We start from the raw sequence: 17230 nt of genomic DNA, 5'->3' as shown, positions 1-17230 counted from the left end.
GCATTTCCTTGGCTCCATTTTGGGTGGTGAGCACTCACTCGAGGTGAACTCTCCTGAGTCAACCTGCCACTAGCCCAGGGAAAAAACCTTCTCTGCCAAGCTCCCTGGAGTACAGCTATGCAATAGATTTGGTTATTAAACCAAAAAACACACTTCTGTTCTAACCTGCATCCCTGCAGGAGATGGGGCTGTCCTGCCCACAACTCACTTCAGTCTTGTGGTGCTAAACCTGGACTTGAAGGGAAGTGATTTTATTGAGTGATGCAACTTCCTCCTTGTGGCGACTTTTGTCTTAAAAAGCAGCTTGGAGCTCCTGGGAGCAGCCCAGCACGAGCTGATGAGCAGAGCCCCCCAGCAGAGCTCCCACTGCCCAGTGTCCTGCAGGGAAACAGAGCCCTCAGGCCAGGGGCTGAGCCCTGTGGGGGCACAGCTACCAGGGAGATGCCCTTTGGCAGCTCCACACGGGCTGTGCTGGTACACACTCACAGCTTGTCCTTCTCTAATGTTTGTACACTCGTGGGCAAGCTTCCAGAGGAGCCTTGGACCTCAGCACACAATTCCCTGTGCAGAGATTTCCTCCCAGCTGTGCAATCCCAGCTGCTGCTGCCCCAGTGAGCACCCAGGGATACAACGAGCTCGGACACTGGACTGCCCAAGGAGTTCATGCTCATTATTGCAAAGAGGAACTTCACTGAGAGCCCAGGGATCCACAACACAATGGGTATGACAATGCAGGTGACTCCTCACAGGAACAGCACCTGGGCTTTTGTTTGGTTTTTCTTTTCTTAATCATAAAACAAATACGACCTCTTAATTCAGGACCTTAATTTTTCATCTACATTTTCTAACTATGTTCACCTGGAACTTCTGACTCCACACATCCTCCTTTGAAATCTCTCTTTACAACTGGAGGTTTTAGGTCACTTGAGATGCCCAAACCTGCCTGCACCATGGAAATTAGATTCCCAGCTTGCACTGGTGATTTGTGAACATTATTGCAGACACAATTCACGTGCTCACATCTCCATGTCCTCTGACTAGAGCACAATTAAAGGATGTGGAAATAAAAATGCCCCCATTATTTCTAGGTCACAGCAGCTGATAGTGGGTCTTTATCAAGATGCTGATAAAACGGATTATCTTGGCAAGCACTTTGCCAAATGTAATTATTAATCTATTATAATGATCCAATCTCTTTTAAAAACTCTTAAAACTTTACTAAAGCTGACATGGTATGAACAGTTTTATTTTAATTAACTTGTACAACCATGGTTTGATATTCAGTTTTGTTTACATGGCAGAGTCTGAAGTGACCTGAGGGATCATTTTTCCTGTAGTTCCTACTTCAGACATAAACATGTTCCATTTCCCCCAGAGTTACTGGTGAGGCTTGTCTACAGCAGCTAAATGGTAATTCATCCTTAGTTCAGCCAGCAATTCCAACTCTTGGGACATAAAGTGTCTTTTTGAGACCAGATCTCCTGCTGCACTTCCACACCTCGCTGGGCACAAGGTGATCCCAGGTGAGGTGTGACACCACCATCCCTTCCAAAAGCCCCCCAGACCCCAGAATGTGTGCCCAAACCACCCCTTTGGAAAGGACTAAGCTCTCAGGAGGGTGATTATTTCTCTCTGAAGCTCTGGTTACCTGACACAGCCAGGAAGTCATCGATGGAGGTGATGTCATCCACGGCATCCGTCAGCACTCGCACTTGCCTCTCCCACTGCTCCTTGAACAGATCCATGTTTTCTTGAGCCAGCTTGCTTTGGGGCTTAGCAGCCAGAGCCAGTGCAGCATTGATAACCTGTAAAACACCTCTGCATTTTTAAAACATCCCAGAGAAATGTTTACCTCCTGTGTGTTTATCCAATGAACTCAGCAGCAGACAAAGCAAGTTTAGTAAGTTTTGAGGAACTTGATGTTTAAACACAGAAGTGTTTAATTTTGTTGCTCTCACATGCAACTCATACCTGCTTCCATGTTTATTATGGATAGTTATTAGAAGCAAAATCACTTGGTAAGTTTTCTCAAGAGCTGGTTTCACCTGTCTTTAGCAGCTTGTGGTAACAAGGTGTTGCTTTCCCAGTGAAGGCTGTGTTGTTAAGTGTTTTAGACAGGATGACATTTAGTACACTTAAGGCTGCATTTGCTACTTGCCAAAACCTCAGTAAAAAGGTCAAAAAAAGATTAATCTTATACAGACTGAAGCAGAAACGATATGCAAATACAATATTACAGATAAATTTTGATTTATCACTTTTCCTTGAAGCTCTACTCTGGATCTTGCCAGTAATTATTGTAATGACTTCAGATTTCTGCTGTGGCTGTGAACAGACCAGATTAGCCAGGGAACAGGATCTGCTCCTTCTGAATACCCTCTCCTAATTTTCTTCAAACCCCAAGACCAGAATTTGCACCATATCCTAGTTTAAATTAGCAGGACAAATGGTATTTAAAAGACCACAAAAGCCTCTTTGGATGCAGGGAGAAACCAATCCCAACATCCTGGTCCTGCTCTTGCTGCAGCAGAATGACCTGGAAACGTGTCAGGTGTGAGGAGCCATGGCAGCCAGAGCGTGACAATCCCTGTTCCCAAGCACCTGAGAGGCAGAGCTAATTAACTCACAACTTCAAGGTGTCATTTTTCTTCTCTACTTTAGGACTGTATTAATTTCACAAACTTGATGACCAAAACATGCAAGCACCAGATGTTCCCGCTTTTCCAAAATCTACTTTCTCTACCTGCTTCATTTACAAGTGTCACAAAGCATTTAAAAAAATATATAACTCACTAAACATGGAAATGATGGTGATGGCACTGAGTGAATCAGGCAGGGGGAGGAGGAGGCTGCTTCCCCCGAGGGATGTCAGGAGTTTGCAGTGACAGGAAAACCCACAGAAGAGCTGGGCTGCTCCTCACGCTGCCTCTGGAGCTGGGGCTGAATGTCTGGGTCACAAATCCAGCCCAGCTTGGTGGGTTTGGTGAGTGACAAACACAAGAAGTGGCACCTGAGCCTCAGCAGCATCTGCTCAGGGGTCTGTGGGGATGAACACACCTCTGACCCTGGAGGAACAGCACTATCCCTGTCCCCACCACCACCAAGGGCTCCTCTGCTGCTCTTCTTCCTCCAGCCAGCCTGGGGTCACACCTGTGTGGCACCTGCAGGAGTCAGGATGTCCCTCTGGAATGTCCCTGCTGTCCTGCCACCCTCACACATGGAACTGAAAGTCCTGAAAGCCCCCAAAAAGCCTTGCAACACCCAAGAAAATGATGTTTAGAATTTTAAAATCAAACAGAAACAGAGGTTTTAGAGAGGTAAACCTGTCCTCTGCTCGAGAGCCCTGATTTGCAGTCCAGCCACTGCCACCTCTCCCCCAGTCTGATGGATGTAATGAATTAACCACCTATCAATCAAAATCTAGATATCCAAGGTTTCATGAAGATGAATCTGAACAAGTGTCCTGGAAACAGGGGAGATAAACCAAACAATGCTCTAGAAATCTGCTCTCACTTTCATCCTGCTAGAAACTGTCACTACAGAGCCAGAGATGGTGGCGAGGCGATACCGAGGGTCAGGACATTTTCTCTGTTTTGCTCAACCTGCCTTGGCCCATATCAGATATAAAATGTCCTGTAAGCACTGAGACAGGGCACTAATGCTGCAGGAACATATGGCCTGGATTCCTGTGAGATGTTTGTCTGGACACAGCAGCTGTCTGGACAATTAATCTGCACCAACAGCGCATGTCAAGCCCAGATGTCCACGTTCAGCACCTCGTCACAGGTAATGGCAGAGCTGTCACACATACAGGGCTCTGCAACTGCTCCACAACCTCAAACTCTGTGTCCTCACCAAATCCAAGCACAGGAGGCACAGGCTGCATCACCCTCCTCCCAACAGGCAGCTTGTTCAAGCAGAAAAAATGTATTTTTTTTATACATTACAGCAAAAATGCATGGCCAAGCTGAATGTATTTTATAAAAGTGATCAAGCAAAACCAGTGTTGATTTCCCTTACAGACAGACATTCCTGCAGCAGGGAAGCAGCCAGCAGTGCTGGAGATGAGGAAACCTGGTGGGGATATCAAAGGTTTCATGGAGCTAAAGACAAACCTACAGTTCAGGAGAGCCACAGAGGTGTGAGTGTGCTCAGGGAGAAATTCAGGGCAGCAGACACAGCTCAGCAGTCCCTTTTTATAGCACACACTCCATATCTCCATGTGCAAAGTGGCCACAACAGGCAGCTTTAGCAGGGGTGATAAAAGCCTTCACTCTGTGGAGAGTTTAGCATTCAGGTGGGCAAATCATCCTGGATGTGTTTCACACCTGTGCCTGAGGAAATGTCCCAGGGATCACTGACAACACCCTGCATGTGATTTATTCCAGGGAATACACTCCGGTATCCAGCACAGAGTGACTGATTTATTTTCCAACAGGTGCTTAGAGAGATGTGGGAAAATGACAGGGATGCTGGATCTTAAATAGTCTGTGTATGTAGCAGGACTATGATCCCTTTATTATCTAAAAAGAAACACTTTCAGGGGGAGGAGGAAACACTTTTTTGGGGGAAGGGATGGATGGACCACAATACACTTTTCCTTCTCCAAAACACATAAAGCATTGGGCAATTACTTTAAAATATCAGTAACTCTCACAGGATGGAGACAGACAGAGTTTAAACCCCAGGAAGATCAGGACTGGACTAGCTGAAATGTAGCCACTTCCATGTGAAACATTTGGCAATTTCAGGGAAATATTTTGTATTTCAGAGCTTTTCAAGATGCTGCCAGAGCACTGTGATCACAATGACTCACTGAAGTTGTACAAAGAAAAGAATCAAACAGGGACATTTTGAGCCTATCCAGAAGGAAATGAAGCATGGCAAGAAAACACACTATTTTTATCAGTGCTTTGTTTCATGTAGCAATTGCAATGTTCGAGTCAGACAGCTCCACACTCCGGATGGCGCTTCCAGCGCGTTCCTTGGAGCCTCTCCCCTGCACCTCCCAGCTTCCCATGGCAGCAGCCAGGGCCTGGCAACTCCTGGGCAGGCTCAGCATTCCAAAGATTGGAATGGATGTCTCAATCTGAGCCTTGAGTCCTGCTGCTTTTCCCTGGTTTTATGTCCCTGTTTTAAGCAGAGATGTCCCAGTGTGGCTGTGTCCTCTCCCCTTTGCAGGGCAGGGCTGTCCAAGGCTCCCTGCAGCAATTCCTGCCTTGGTTACAACACTGCAGCTGCTTGAGAGAGGCTTTCCCAAAAATCTCAGCTATTCTGGCCAGAAAACACCTGGACCTCAGATAAACCTGGGTAAATCACAGCCACTGGGTCAGCCAGAATTAATTCTTTTAAGCTAAATTTAGGATGGCTTCCAGCCTCAGCTTTATAACACCCCAGTTGGAAGTCAGAGAAGCCAGGAAAGCTCTTCCATGTGGTGGTGTTCTCACAAAGAATAATTCTGAATACTTGGCTGGCATGGCCAGAAGAAGAAACATCACTTGGGAGAGGAAAACTCTGACCCAGCTATTTGCACTGCAATCCCAACCTGTTGTATCCACTCAGCACACCCCACGTCTGACCCACACCCATTTCAGTGGCTTCAAGCACTTCTTGATTTTTGCCTTGGTCATTTTGATAAGAAGCTCTTGCTCCTTCCAAGAGAATGTTCTTCCTGCAGCTGGGTTAGCTTTTCCTTGATTCCTGTAGGATTGATTTTAGGATGTCACTGTGCCCCAACAAGGAGGAGTCTTACAGTTTCAGAAGCTCTGAGGTGAACCCCCAGTCCTCTCCCCTCACTGCACACCATGGTTTTGCAACCAAAACATCTGCAGTTCCTAAATAACTCACTTGGGCTTGGGGTTTATATAAAGACCTCAAATCACCAGATTTCTTGTGGCAGGTGGATAATGAGTTAGGAAATAGCTCTGTGGCCTACACATCCAGGATAGTTTGCATTTGTAAAAAAGAAAAAGCTAACAAAACAAGCCCCCATCTATCAGCTCTCCTCTCAGGGGCAGAGGAACAAGTGGCACACACAAAGTGCCCGAGTGGGGATGTGAAATCAGTCTTACTCTGGAGTATGTGAAAAGAAGCCCACCAAGCCTCTCTGACCTTGCCCAGGTGAGTTTTGGGCTTTAATCCCATAATTTCCTGTAATAAAGCATGGCTTGCTTCCTGGCAGGTCATAAGAAGCTTCTCATTATTTAACTTTACATACACAAGATGCCAGAGTTGCCTCCAGTGCTCACCCTGCTCATGCCCCTTCCCTGCTCCTCACTGCACTTTGCTCCGAGTGTTAAAAATGGTTTATGAGGAGGACACTGAAGTCACTTCCAGTTCCATCCCAGGCCAGGTTTGCATGCCCACATCTGTGTGTGCCAGCCCTCCACGCACTCCAGTACAGCAAAAAGCACTCTGCAGGCTCTGCTGAGCTGAAATGCCTGCGAGCAAAACACACAGCAGATTGTTTTACACTCTCAGAAGCTCTAATGGCACTGACCAGCAATGAACAGAGGCTGATGCACCAAAAGAGGAAGGAAAAGTTTCCTTTGATTTCCAATACTTTGTTCCCATGTATAAAAGGCACTTTGAGCACTTTGCTTTCCTGCAAGTTACGCACAGAGTGACTGCAGGGATCTCTGCAGAGATATTTACTCATCTTGTAAAAAGATCCACACTTCTACTCACTAACTTGGAACCACAGAACAGCCTGGGCTGGAAAGGACCTTAAAGCTCATCCCTTTCCAATGGCAGGGACACCTTTAATTAGACCAAGCTGCTCCAAGCCCCATCCGGCCTGGCCTTGGACATTTCCAGGGATCCAGGGGCAGCCCCAGCTGCTCTGGGCACCCTGTGCCAGGGCCTGCCCACCCTGCCAGGGAACAATTCCTGCCCAATATCCCATCCAACCCTGCCCTCTGGCAGTGGGGGTCCAGTTCCTGATGCAGAGTCCCTCTCCAGGTTCCCTGCAGCCCCTTCAGGCACTGGCAGGGCTCTGAGGTCTCCACACAATTTTCCCTTCTCCAGGCTGAACATTCCCAGCTCTCCCAGCCTGGCTCCCTAGGGAAGCTGCTCCAGTCCCCTCACACAAAGCCCTTCCCCAGCCCAGCATGTACTGTCACAGCAGGATTTGCTATTTGCATACTGTGTATAGATAATTATCCTATCAACTTCCCCATCCATGAAGAAAGCATTTTCATTTGGAACTGAGGGCTGATTTTACAGTGCCAGTCCACGTAGAAGCTGCAAGAATTTTGGTGTCATTTATCTTGCTCCATTTTGCATTTTATTGGCTTCAAATGCTGAAACTTTGGGGTCTCAGGGACTTTGTGTCTTTCCTAGAAGCTGTTCCACCACTGTGCTCCTCAGATCCTGAAACAAAGAACCCTTACTCCCTAACAAGCTTCTTTCTATAGAACTGAATCCCTTTCCTACTCTTTGCTTATTTTTATGCACCAGTAACTGTTTGAATTTCTAAAATTGTTGCTTTTCTGGTCAGCCTTGGCCTGTGCTGGCAGCTCTTCCCAGCGAGCCTGGGCGATGCAAATCTGCAACCCAAGTGTTAAGTTTTTAGTTAGAAGCATTTCTACTCAATGCCAATAAAATGTTTCAAGCACCTGTAATTAAACAGTCTGGAAACAGATCTGCTCGTTAGAACATTCAAAAAAATCTGACAGTCTTTCAAAGAGATGAAAAAAAGGGACAATTGTTTGATGTTGAGTCTTTACTGCAAGAAAAATGAGGTTTTCTCCAACAGCCACCAGGAAATTGGTGGTGACTGGGGACCCAAGGAGAATGAAGTCTGCTGGTCACATTTGGGTTTGGTTGATTTGAGGGGTGATCTGCAGTGTTTTTTTTATTTCTCTAAGATACTCCAACTTTTAAACAAAAGTTTCTAGAACTCTCCATGGGATTCCTTCTGCTTTGGTATTTTGTCTCTGTGTCAGTAGGTGTGATCACATATGAGCCATCTGCCTCATCAGAAATCTATAAGCAGCAAATGGCTTTTCAAGCAGCTCAAAATTGGAATAGAAGGATGTGAACAAGCAGTTATTAAAACAAGATGTTAATATGAGAAGAGCCAATTTATTTTTATTAAAAATGTAATTTAATCCAAGAATTCTCTGGAGCCAGTTTGATGGGCGACGCGTGTGCGTGGCGAGCAGTTCCAAGCACACCCAGCAGGTATGGAGGGGGTTGGGAGGGACCTGTGCTTCCAGGTGCTGCCTGGTGGCCTCCCAAAGTTTCTTGGGAGGATGAGCTCTTTGGGCTGTGGTGGAGAAAGGCACCCAGCCCCACCTTTCATGGGGAACAGGTCCTGTGTGCCCCAGGGCAGGTCTGTCCTGCAGCCGCCTCCAGGGCAATGGGCTCCAGCCCTGGCTGGCAGGAGCAAACACCCAAGCTGATGGGAATTGTAGCCCACAGTTATTTCCTACAGCTCTCAGCCAGTTTGGGTGGGAGTCTGAACTTCACAGAGGCTGCAGAAACCAAGTCAATGCATAGCTGCTAAAAGGAGCTCGGGTGGCAGCAGACTCACACCCAAAGGCTGCAGCAATTCCTCCTGTGCAGAGCCGGGCTGGGGCATTCTCACTGCTGCTGCCTGACACCCACAGCTGCTGGGATCACAAACACTCCGATGGCTCCAGCCCTTCCCAGCCGTCTCTCACGCTAAATGCTCTTACAAAACAGCTCCCAAAGCAAGTCCTTCTTGGAAACAGAGAGCAGACACCAGAGTGGGGAGCAAGGATCCAGGTTTCTGAGTCGAGATAAACAAAATCTTTCCCTAATTCACCATTGGCAAGCTCTGTGTTTAAGGCAAAGAAAACTTCCCCCCGCGCTCGGCGAGGCAAAGGCAGGCACAGGCAGCTATTCCAAGCATTTTGCAGCAGTAATTTTCCATTTCCATTAGGAAAGACAGTTTAAGCATTTTTTTTTTTTTTTTAATTTAACTGTAGTGATGGAGAACTTTGCTCCTTCACCTTAACCCCTTCCAGCCCAGCCTGTTCCCCAGCACTCAGCAAAGCAGGGCTGAGGGAACTCCTGTGAGGTGCTGGACAAAGCTGTTTCCTTCCACACACAGAATTCCAGCAATTCTCAAAAGAAAGAATTCAGGCAGGCTTGTAATGCAGGGCTTGAGGAAGAAAACACAGTGATCCAACGAAGCTGCCTTATTTCTGCCCTGTAAACCCAGACTAAAATCACCCAGCTGGCTACTTGGGCACAGCTCATCCTGCACCCTCAAAAGGGAGCTCTAAATATCCCATTAAGTCTTCAACTTCACATTAATTTCTGTGCTAATTGGCTGGGGACCCACAAACAGGAAGGATGATGTTACTCCTGAGGAAGAGCTGATTTCCAGTAACAAAACCACGCTAAATAAATTGACTGCTTGTTTCTGTAGAGACCTTTGGATGAAAAATTTTCTGCATTTTCTTTTTCTCAAAGAAAATTTCAAACCTGAGGAGGTCTGAACCCAAGGGAGACACTGGCAAGGACTGACTGCTTGTCAGTACCAACAAAACTCCCAGGTTTTCCCCAGCCAGCTTGAAGAGTTGCATGTTCCTTCCTCCTGCTGCCAGTTCAATGGCTCCGGATGGCAAGGGAGCGAATTACGGCTCTATTTGAGCTACAGCTTTTATAATTAACTCTACAGATTGATTTCTGCAGAAATCATTCTTTAACCAGGAATTCCCTACTCCCAGAATGGCCTCTTCTCAGATAAACTATTTAAGAGGTTACCTGGGACTCAAGTACATTAAATTTCAGTTTCATCTTTCAAGCACAGCAATACTTTGAATTACATTTCATACATTGTATTTCTGCATGCTACTGATATCTTGAAATTTCTGAGACTATTGTAATTACTGATTGACTTGACTCATTCTGAATCCAGCATCTTCCTGGAAAAATACCATCTGAGCAAAAAAACCCTCCAAAAATATACAGGGCATATCATGTTGGGTTTAACCTCTATCTTATGTCTAATTCACACATTTATGCAGCACAGCCACCCAGGAGGATTCAAGAAGCAGCTGTGAATCTCATCAGAAATAAACTACAAAACAAATAGGTAGTTTGTCTAAAAAATAAAATAAAATCTCAATTTGCTGTTTTTGATATTGAGAATCTTTTAGAGATTGTGGAGAATACCCGAGGTTTGGGGACAAGCTGAGGAAGGCAGCTGAGGAGGAGGAGGATGGAGAGCTGTGCTGCTTGCACTGGCACAAGATGAGCTATTGTTACCAGAAAACACAGATGCCATTTGTAAAATAGCTTAGACAAGTGCCCCTAATTATCTCTCAGCATTCACAACATGTTTAAATACTCTTAGAGCATTAAAGAATCAAGCCCAGAGCATGTAATGTAATATAAAAGCACTCTTTCAACTGCTACGAACATCTATAGTGTCATTTACTAATCTCTTGGTGACGACCCTGAAATTAAGGCAAGACTGTGCAGTGGAACATCTAAACTGTAGGCTTGGAAGTTCAGAGATGTGACCTTTGTAAAGCCAAAATCCATCAGTTAAAGCCCTTGTCCATTTATAGATACTCAGAACTTCCAATGTGTGTTAAATATATTGTCCATAATCCCCAAAGTCAGAGGTTAACAGCTGCACTTCAGGAGATGTGGCTACACTGGTGACTACAGCTGGGTCATTATTTCATGCTGACTATCATGCTGCTTATTTTATCCAGGAGTAGATTTCTTTAAATAGGCAGTTGTTGGAAAAGCAAAGATAGAAGAGTCTGAAATACACACAATTTCAGCAATGGGGAGAAGAAAACACCCCCACAGACTTGGACAACCACCAGAAACATTTAGATTCAAAGAGAACCTAACTTTCTTCAGATGATTATTTTCAAAAGCAGCAGCATTTGTTTGGAACACCCTGCGTTAGACACCCATATTCTGGGAGATAACTAAAAAAAACTTACATCAGCCTAGTTAGCTCCTTCAGGAAAGAGCAAGCCCTCATATCAGGGAAGATGGATTTCTAAAAGCTTTTTCTTCCACATGCTTTGTTCCAAGTGCAGAACTTGACCTTTGGCTTCAGCAGTCCTGCCCAGCCCTCACTCCAGGGTGGGGGCAGAGAACTGCTCAGCCAAACGCAGGAGTGGGAGCACATCCCATCCTTGGGATGCCCAGAGCCTCCTTTAGGATTTCATGCTTTATGTTCAGGGGCATGTCTTCACCTGTTTAACAGCACCTGCAGGTCATACAGTCCTGCTCCTCATACTGCCTTCACCTATTCCTTCCAAATCCCCTCCTGCTGGGGTGGGTACAGGTGAACATCTCTCTTCCTTTCACCTGGTTTTAAAAAAGACCAATACAGATGGGAAAACCTGGAGAAATTCCAAGTAATCCTGAGACAATACACTTTATTTTCATAAAATGCCGTTTTTCCAGTTTTCCTGATTATATATCTTTCCTGATTATATATTTTCTGTTAGTTCCTCCTTACCAGCAACAGCTTATTTGGATATTTTAGATCTGAATTTCCTGTTGCTTTAAAAAACATAAATTACACAAATCAACAGCACCCTGCAGTCCTCAGGGGTTCATCCAGGTATCTAGTAGCTGGCATTTAAAACACCAGGCTGTTAAAAAGGAAGAGGATAGTCTAGTGCTTATATAAACTTAATTTCCTTGTTTCCATTAAAAAGTTATTAATTAAAAGGTAGTCTCAGCCAGGCTCAACTGTTCACACACAGCCAACTTCCTCTCATCCTACTCCATCGGGAAGATTATTTGGCATATTTATATTCTACTCAGGCAAAAATAGTATTTTATAATTCATCTTACAGCATGCCCAGGAGCAGTGCTAGCACCTTCACAAGGCACCTTCCTGCAGCACAGATGTGCATAGGAAACCACTGAAGCTTCCCACATTTCCTAACTGCAGGTTATGGAATGTCCTGGCCAAATGGAATTAGAGCTATGCCATAAAAACAACCCTTTCACATCAGTGAAATCCTTTGCCATGGATTTTCAAGTTCCCAAGTCTTGATGCCTGTGCTGCATTTCATCCTCTACATGTACTAAAGGGAAAAATCAAGTTCTGCAGCAAGTCACAAGAAGCCACTGTGAGACCAGAGCACGTCCTCAGCAGCCCCAGCTGGTTGGGGTTTGTGTCCTGCTGTGGTGCCTTCCTTACCTGGGGACACAGGGCCTCCAGCTGGCTGGCTGACATGCGAACCAGCTTCACACCTTCCTCGTTGTTGGAGATGGAGCAGGCCAAGTTGGCAACCTGTGTCAGAGGGGAGACAAAACAAAACACAGCTGTGAGAATTGGGGGTTATTTCCTTCTGTAGAAAACTTTTGCCTAATCCCAACAGTGACCAGTTACAGTAACCCATCATGGAACAAAAGGATTCAACATTAGTTCTGTTCTAACCAGTGTTGAAACCACTAATGGCACCTGTTCCTTCTATAGACATAAAATCACAACACTTTGGATCGTGGAATCACAGAATGGTTTGGGTTGGAAGGAACCTGAAAGCCCATCCAGTGCCACCCTCTGCCATGGCAGGGACACCTCCCACTGTCCCAGGCTGCTCCAAGCCCCAATGTCCAACCTGGCCTGGGGCACTGCCAGGGATCCAGGGGCAGCCCCAGCTGCTCTGGGCACCCTGTGCCAGGGCCTGCCCACCCTGCCAGGGAACAATTCCTGCCCAATATCCCATCCAACTCTGCCATTCCCTGGGTCCTGTCCCTCCAGCCCTTGGGAATTGTCTCTCTCCATGTTTCCTGCAGCTCCTGCAGGCCCTGCAAGGCCACACTGAGCTCACCCCAAAGCTTCTCCTCTGCAGGTGAACATTGCCAGCTGTGGCAGCCTTTCCTCCCAGCAGAGCTGCTCCATCCCTCTGCTCATCCTGGAGCCTCCTCTGGCCTGGCTCCAGCAGCTCCAGGTGCTCCCTGTGCTGGGCCCGGGGCTGGGGCAGCTCTGCAGGTGGGGTCTCACCTGAGCACAGGGGCAGAATCCCCCTCCCTGCTGCGGGACCAGCCCCGGGCTGGGGGTTCTGGGTGCTGGGGCAGGTCCAGCTCTCACCCCCAGCCAGTCAAACAGGGCAGACATCCCTGCTAGCCCTGATCAGGGAGAGCTCTCTCCAGTGAACACGCAGGAGCAGCACTGCAGCAGCTGCAGTCCCAGTTTCACAGCCCAGTGCCACCAGGGTGGGAGAGCAGCAACCCCTGAGAGCTCGAGGTGTTTTGCTGGTGCTCCCTGAGGGCTCCTCTGTGCCAGGATGTGTCAGGTAAAGCCTGGCAGGTTCCTCCAGCCCTCCCTCTATGCTGCAGCTCATCGGATACAACCGGTACAGGACATCTCCGAGATGCATCCACAGGCTTCAAAATTTGAACAGCATCTCTTGTGATGCTAAAAGTTTGCTCCACAACCTTGACCTGCTGCACAGCATCACCCTTAACTAGGTCAGCCTGAAGCAGGGACCTCTGTAAACACCTGCCTTTTAAGAGCACGGAGGATGGGGACAGCACAGAATTTTTTGGTAATTGAAGATATTCCTCATCCCAGAGCTACTCTCAGGGGAAGGAAGTCTGAAATAAGTTACATTTCTCAGCTGACAGGTGAATGACAAGCATGTTATTCTGAGCCATTTGAACACAGAAAGCTGCAAAAATAGCAGCAAGTGAACTGAGACGAACACAGAGTACTGTCCTTCCAGAGGCTGAGCAACCTGCAAAGCCCCCTGTAAATGTGCCATAAAAGCATCACCAGGAGCCAGCAGATGCTCAGTAACACCACTGAACCAGATTTCTCCAGATACTTTCCTCTATAAGCTGGGGAATTTCCATTCTGCCTTTAATTAAACTATTCCTTGCCTTCATGTAAGTCACTTTGAAGTAGTATCTGCAGCTCTACCACGTGCTTTTCCCCCTCCCCAAACCCTTCCCTCACGGCAGATGTTCCCACACAGAATACATTACTCTCCTGCAAACCATCAAGCACGTGCCATTACACTTGAACAGCATTTTTCATCAATCCCATGATCAATTTGGGGAGCAAAATCAAGCTCCCACTGCAAAGCACACGGCCTCTTCCTCCCTCCAGCTCCAAGCCAAGTTATCGAGGATGGAAAGCAAGGGTGTCAAGAGGAGAGGTGCTTCCAGCACAGAACAAGCAAGCAAACAGATGTGACAGCACATATTTGGAGGAAAACAAACTGAAGTTGAGAGAAAGACTGTGCAGCATCAACAACACAGAGGAAACCATGCCAGCTCTCAGGAAGATTTGTGTTCTCCTGAAGTTTCTCTTCCACTCGCGTTTGGATTTGCATGCAGGGGTGAAGTGCAGGATGTCCCCAGCTCTCTGCACAGCGCTGCAGGCAGGGCCAGGCTGAGCCAGGGCTCTGTGACAGCTCCAGCCCAACCCCTCTGCACGGCACCCCAGCAAACAGCTGGCCCTGGAGCACCCTCTCCCACAGGGGCTGTGTTTGAGCATCACAGAATTTTCCTGTGCATTTGCCCTGCTTTGAATCCCCGGTTCCCAGCGAGCTGCTGGGATGATGTAGAAGTACATCACGCTTTTGTTTAGAGGCTCACAAGAATCAAAAGACAATCAGATGCCATGATTTAAAAGTCAAATAAAGATTTTGCTGTTGGTTTAAGCACAGGTCATATTTCTGAGAAACACCAGTTTGCCAATATTTTTTATGGTCCATATTTCCCCATCATTCCTGCCTCCACAGCAGCATTACAACCTCTAGGAGTGAAGAGAACACAAAGCTCTATTGAGTAGGGGCAGAATAAAAGCGACATTGAAGCACTACAAAATCAGCCTCTCCGATATCTGGAGATGTTGTGCTGTCTCTCAAGCCAAGTGTGATGAATCAAGCGCACAGAAACCCTGCTCTGTCTGAGCACAGAGAGGCAAAGAAGTTAATAATGGAGTGTCCCCACCGTGGTACAATGAAAATTTGCTTTTTTGCACAGTCATTTTTGAACAGTCATTTTTCTCCTGAATACCCAACTGATGGCAATTCTTCTTTAGAAAGCGCCCGACTGGCACTGCCAACCCTCATGAAAGGAGCGTGTGTGCTTCCCTGACTGAGGGTCTTTGGCAGTTTAAGACAATCCAACTGTTGGCTGCCACATCCCATCCCAGCGCTGCGGCTCCAGAGCTCAACATTTCAGCACGCTCATCCAACAGCCAGCAATTCGCTCTGCCGGGGTGGCTCCTCTGCCAGATCAGCACACAAACTTCCCAGCAAACTCTGCTCAACATCAGAGACGTGGCAGCGGCTGAGATGACTTCAGAGTGCTGCAGACAGGGCTGTAAATTCACAGCAGTGCAGCACTTACTGCACCCATGGGAAGGCTCTGTCAAACTACTGGAAAACACTCGCAAGCCTCTTAAAATCTGGAATTTAAGAGGAGCTGTGTCTACTAATTAATCAAGTTGTAAATGACCTAACAGTGAGGTATTCTAAACTGTCAGTAATTATCAGGTGCTCTATAACATGAATTCTGAAATTGCACATACCAGCTGAGGTGGATGGCTGCAGGTTCAAGAAATTTAATTTTAAAAGTACCTGAAAGGACTCATCTGCAAGAATTCCTGGGTGATCTGACAAATAATTTCAAACTCTCTCTCCCTTCAGAGGACAGGGTACTGCTGGCCAGCTATTTGGCACATACCCATAATACATTGGATTTTGTAGCTGAGATGAAGATCAACTCTTTCAAAGCCCACAGAGCGCCTGGAAATCATACATTTCCAAACTTCTAAATTAAATAATGCACCTCAAGGGAACAAAAAATTTCCTTTAAATCAAATGTGAATTAAATAGTTTCTCCATGTCTCCAACAAAGCAGCTGACTGACATAGTAAGTGGTCAGACTTGATTTAGAAAGAAGAACACTTGTGCTTGAGAGCAAAATAGCAATTGAATTCCCGCTGCATTTGTTCATTCTTACCATTCAATATCATCAAGTCCCTTTACATAAGCACTACTGGCACAGGCATCAAAGGAGACAAAACCACTGCAAATAATGTAATCAGCACAACGAGCAATCTCTTGAAAAAAAGTTAAAAATACACTGGGAATGAAGACAGCCCTGAGAGCGCGGCCCGGTGTGGCCCAGCCACCTTTGGCTGCTGACAGACTGATTGGAAAGCAGATCTCGAGGCTCAGAGTGCACAGCCAGGGCCCAGAGGCGACTTCTCAGACCCCAAAAGGCAGGGCAGACCCCAAGCAGCTGCTGGGATTTAGAGGAATGAGCTTCAGTTTCCCCCAGTGCCAAATGCAGCGCGCAGCCCCGGCCGCTCCCGGCACGGAACAGCCGGACGGGCTCGTCCGGAACGGGCACGGATCCGTCTGTGAAACAAATCCCCCGGTTTTTAACAATGGCATCAGCACACTGCAAGATGATCTGAGGTGAGTGGCTCTGGTGCTGGCACAGTCCAGGAGGTGAATGGCTCTAAATGCAGGCCAGTCACCACTGGGGCTCCCTGGGCTCAGCCCTGTTGGATGTCCCTGTTGGTGACCTGGAAGAGAGGGCTGAGGGCTCCCTCAGTAACCTCAGACAGCAGCACATGGGGCAGGAGGGGATGTGATGGGGGCAGGAGGGGATGTGATGGGGGACAGGAGGGGATGTGATGGGGGCAGGGGATGTGCTGGGGGCAGGAGGGGATGTGCTGGGGGCAGGAGGGCTCTGCAGGGGGATCTGCACAGGCTGGATCCATGGGCTGAGGCCAGTTGTGTGGGGTTCAGCCAGGCCAGGTGTGGGTCTTGCCCACAGATGCTCCAGGCTGGGGAGGAGTGGCTGGAAGTGTCCAGCAGGAGAGGCCTGGGGCTGCCGGTGCCAGCGGCTGGACACGAGCCCAGGGTGCCCAGGGGGGCAGAGGCCGATGGCCCCTGGGCTGTGCCAGCCCTGGGGTGGCAGCAGGGCCAGGACAGTGCCCGTCCCCTGTGCTGGCTCTGCTGGGACCCCTTAGGGCTGTGTCCAGTTCTGGTCCCTCATGGCCAGAGAGCCCTGGAGGGGCTGGAGCGTGTCCAGGGCAGAGAACGGAGCTGGGAAGGGGCTGGAGCCCCAGGAGGGGCTGAGGGAGCTGGGAAGGGGCTCAGCCTGGAGAAAAGGAGGCTCAGGGGGCCCTTCTGGCTCTGCACAAGTCCCTGGCAGGAGGGGACAGCCGGGGGGTCGGGCTCTGCTGCCAGGGAACAGGGACAGGAGGAGAGGGAATGGCCTCAGGCTGGGCCAGGGGAGGCTC

At 47.8% G+C, this 17230-nt stretch overlaps 1 protein-coding gene across 1 annotated transcript in view; it reads right to left on the bottom strand.

Moving 5' to 3' along the window:
* Window positions 1-17230, bottom strand: part of CTNNA1 (catenin alpha 1) — a 117702-nt gene that overhangs the window by 19475 nt on the left and 80997 nt on the right. The window contains exons 10-11 of the mRNA XM_015615852.2: window positions 12158-12250; window positions 1649-1805 (exon numbers count right to left, since the gene is read on the bottom strand). Coding sequence (XP_015471338.1) covers window positions 1649-1805; window positions 12158-12250 — 250 coding nt within the window. The remainder of the gene's footprint in view (window positions 1-1648; window positions 1806-12157; window positions 12251-17230) is intronic.

Source organism: Parus major, unplaced genomic scaffold, assembly GCF_001522545.3.
Source record: "Parus major isolate Abel unplaced genomic scaffold, Parus_major1.1 Scaffold288, whole genome shotgun sequence".
Lineage (NCBI taxonomy): Eukaryota > Metazoa > Chordata > Aves > Passeriformes > Paridae > Parus > Parus major.
Note: the sequence above shows the minus strand (reverse complement) of the source record. Positions and strands in the feature narration are given on the sequence as shown.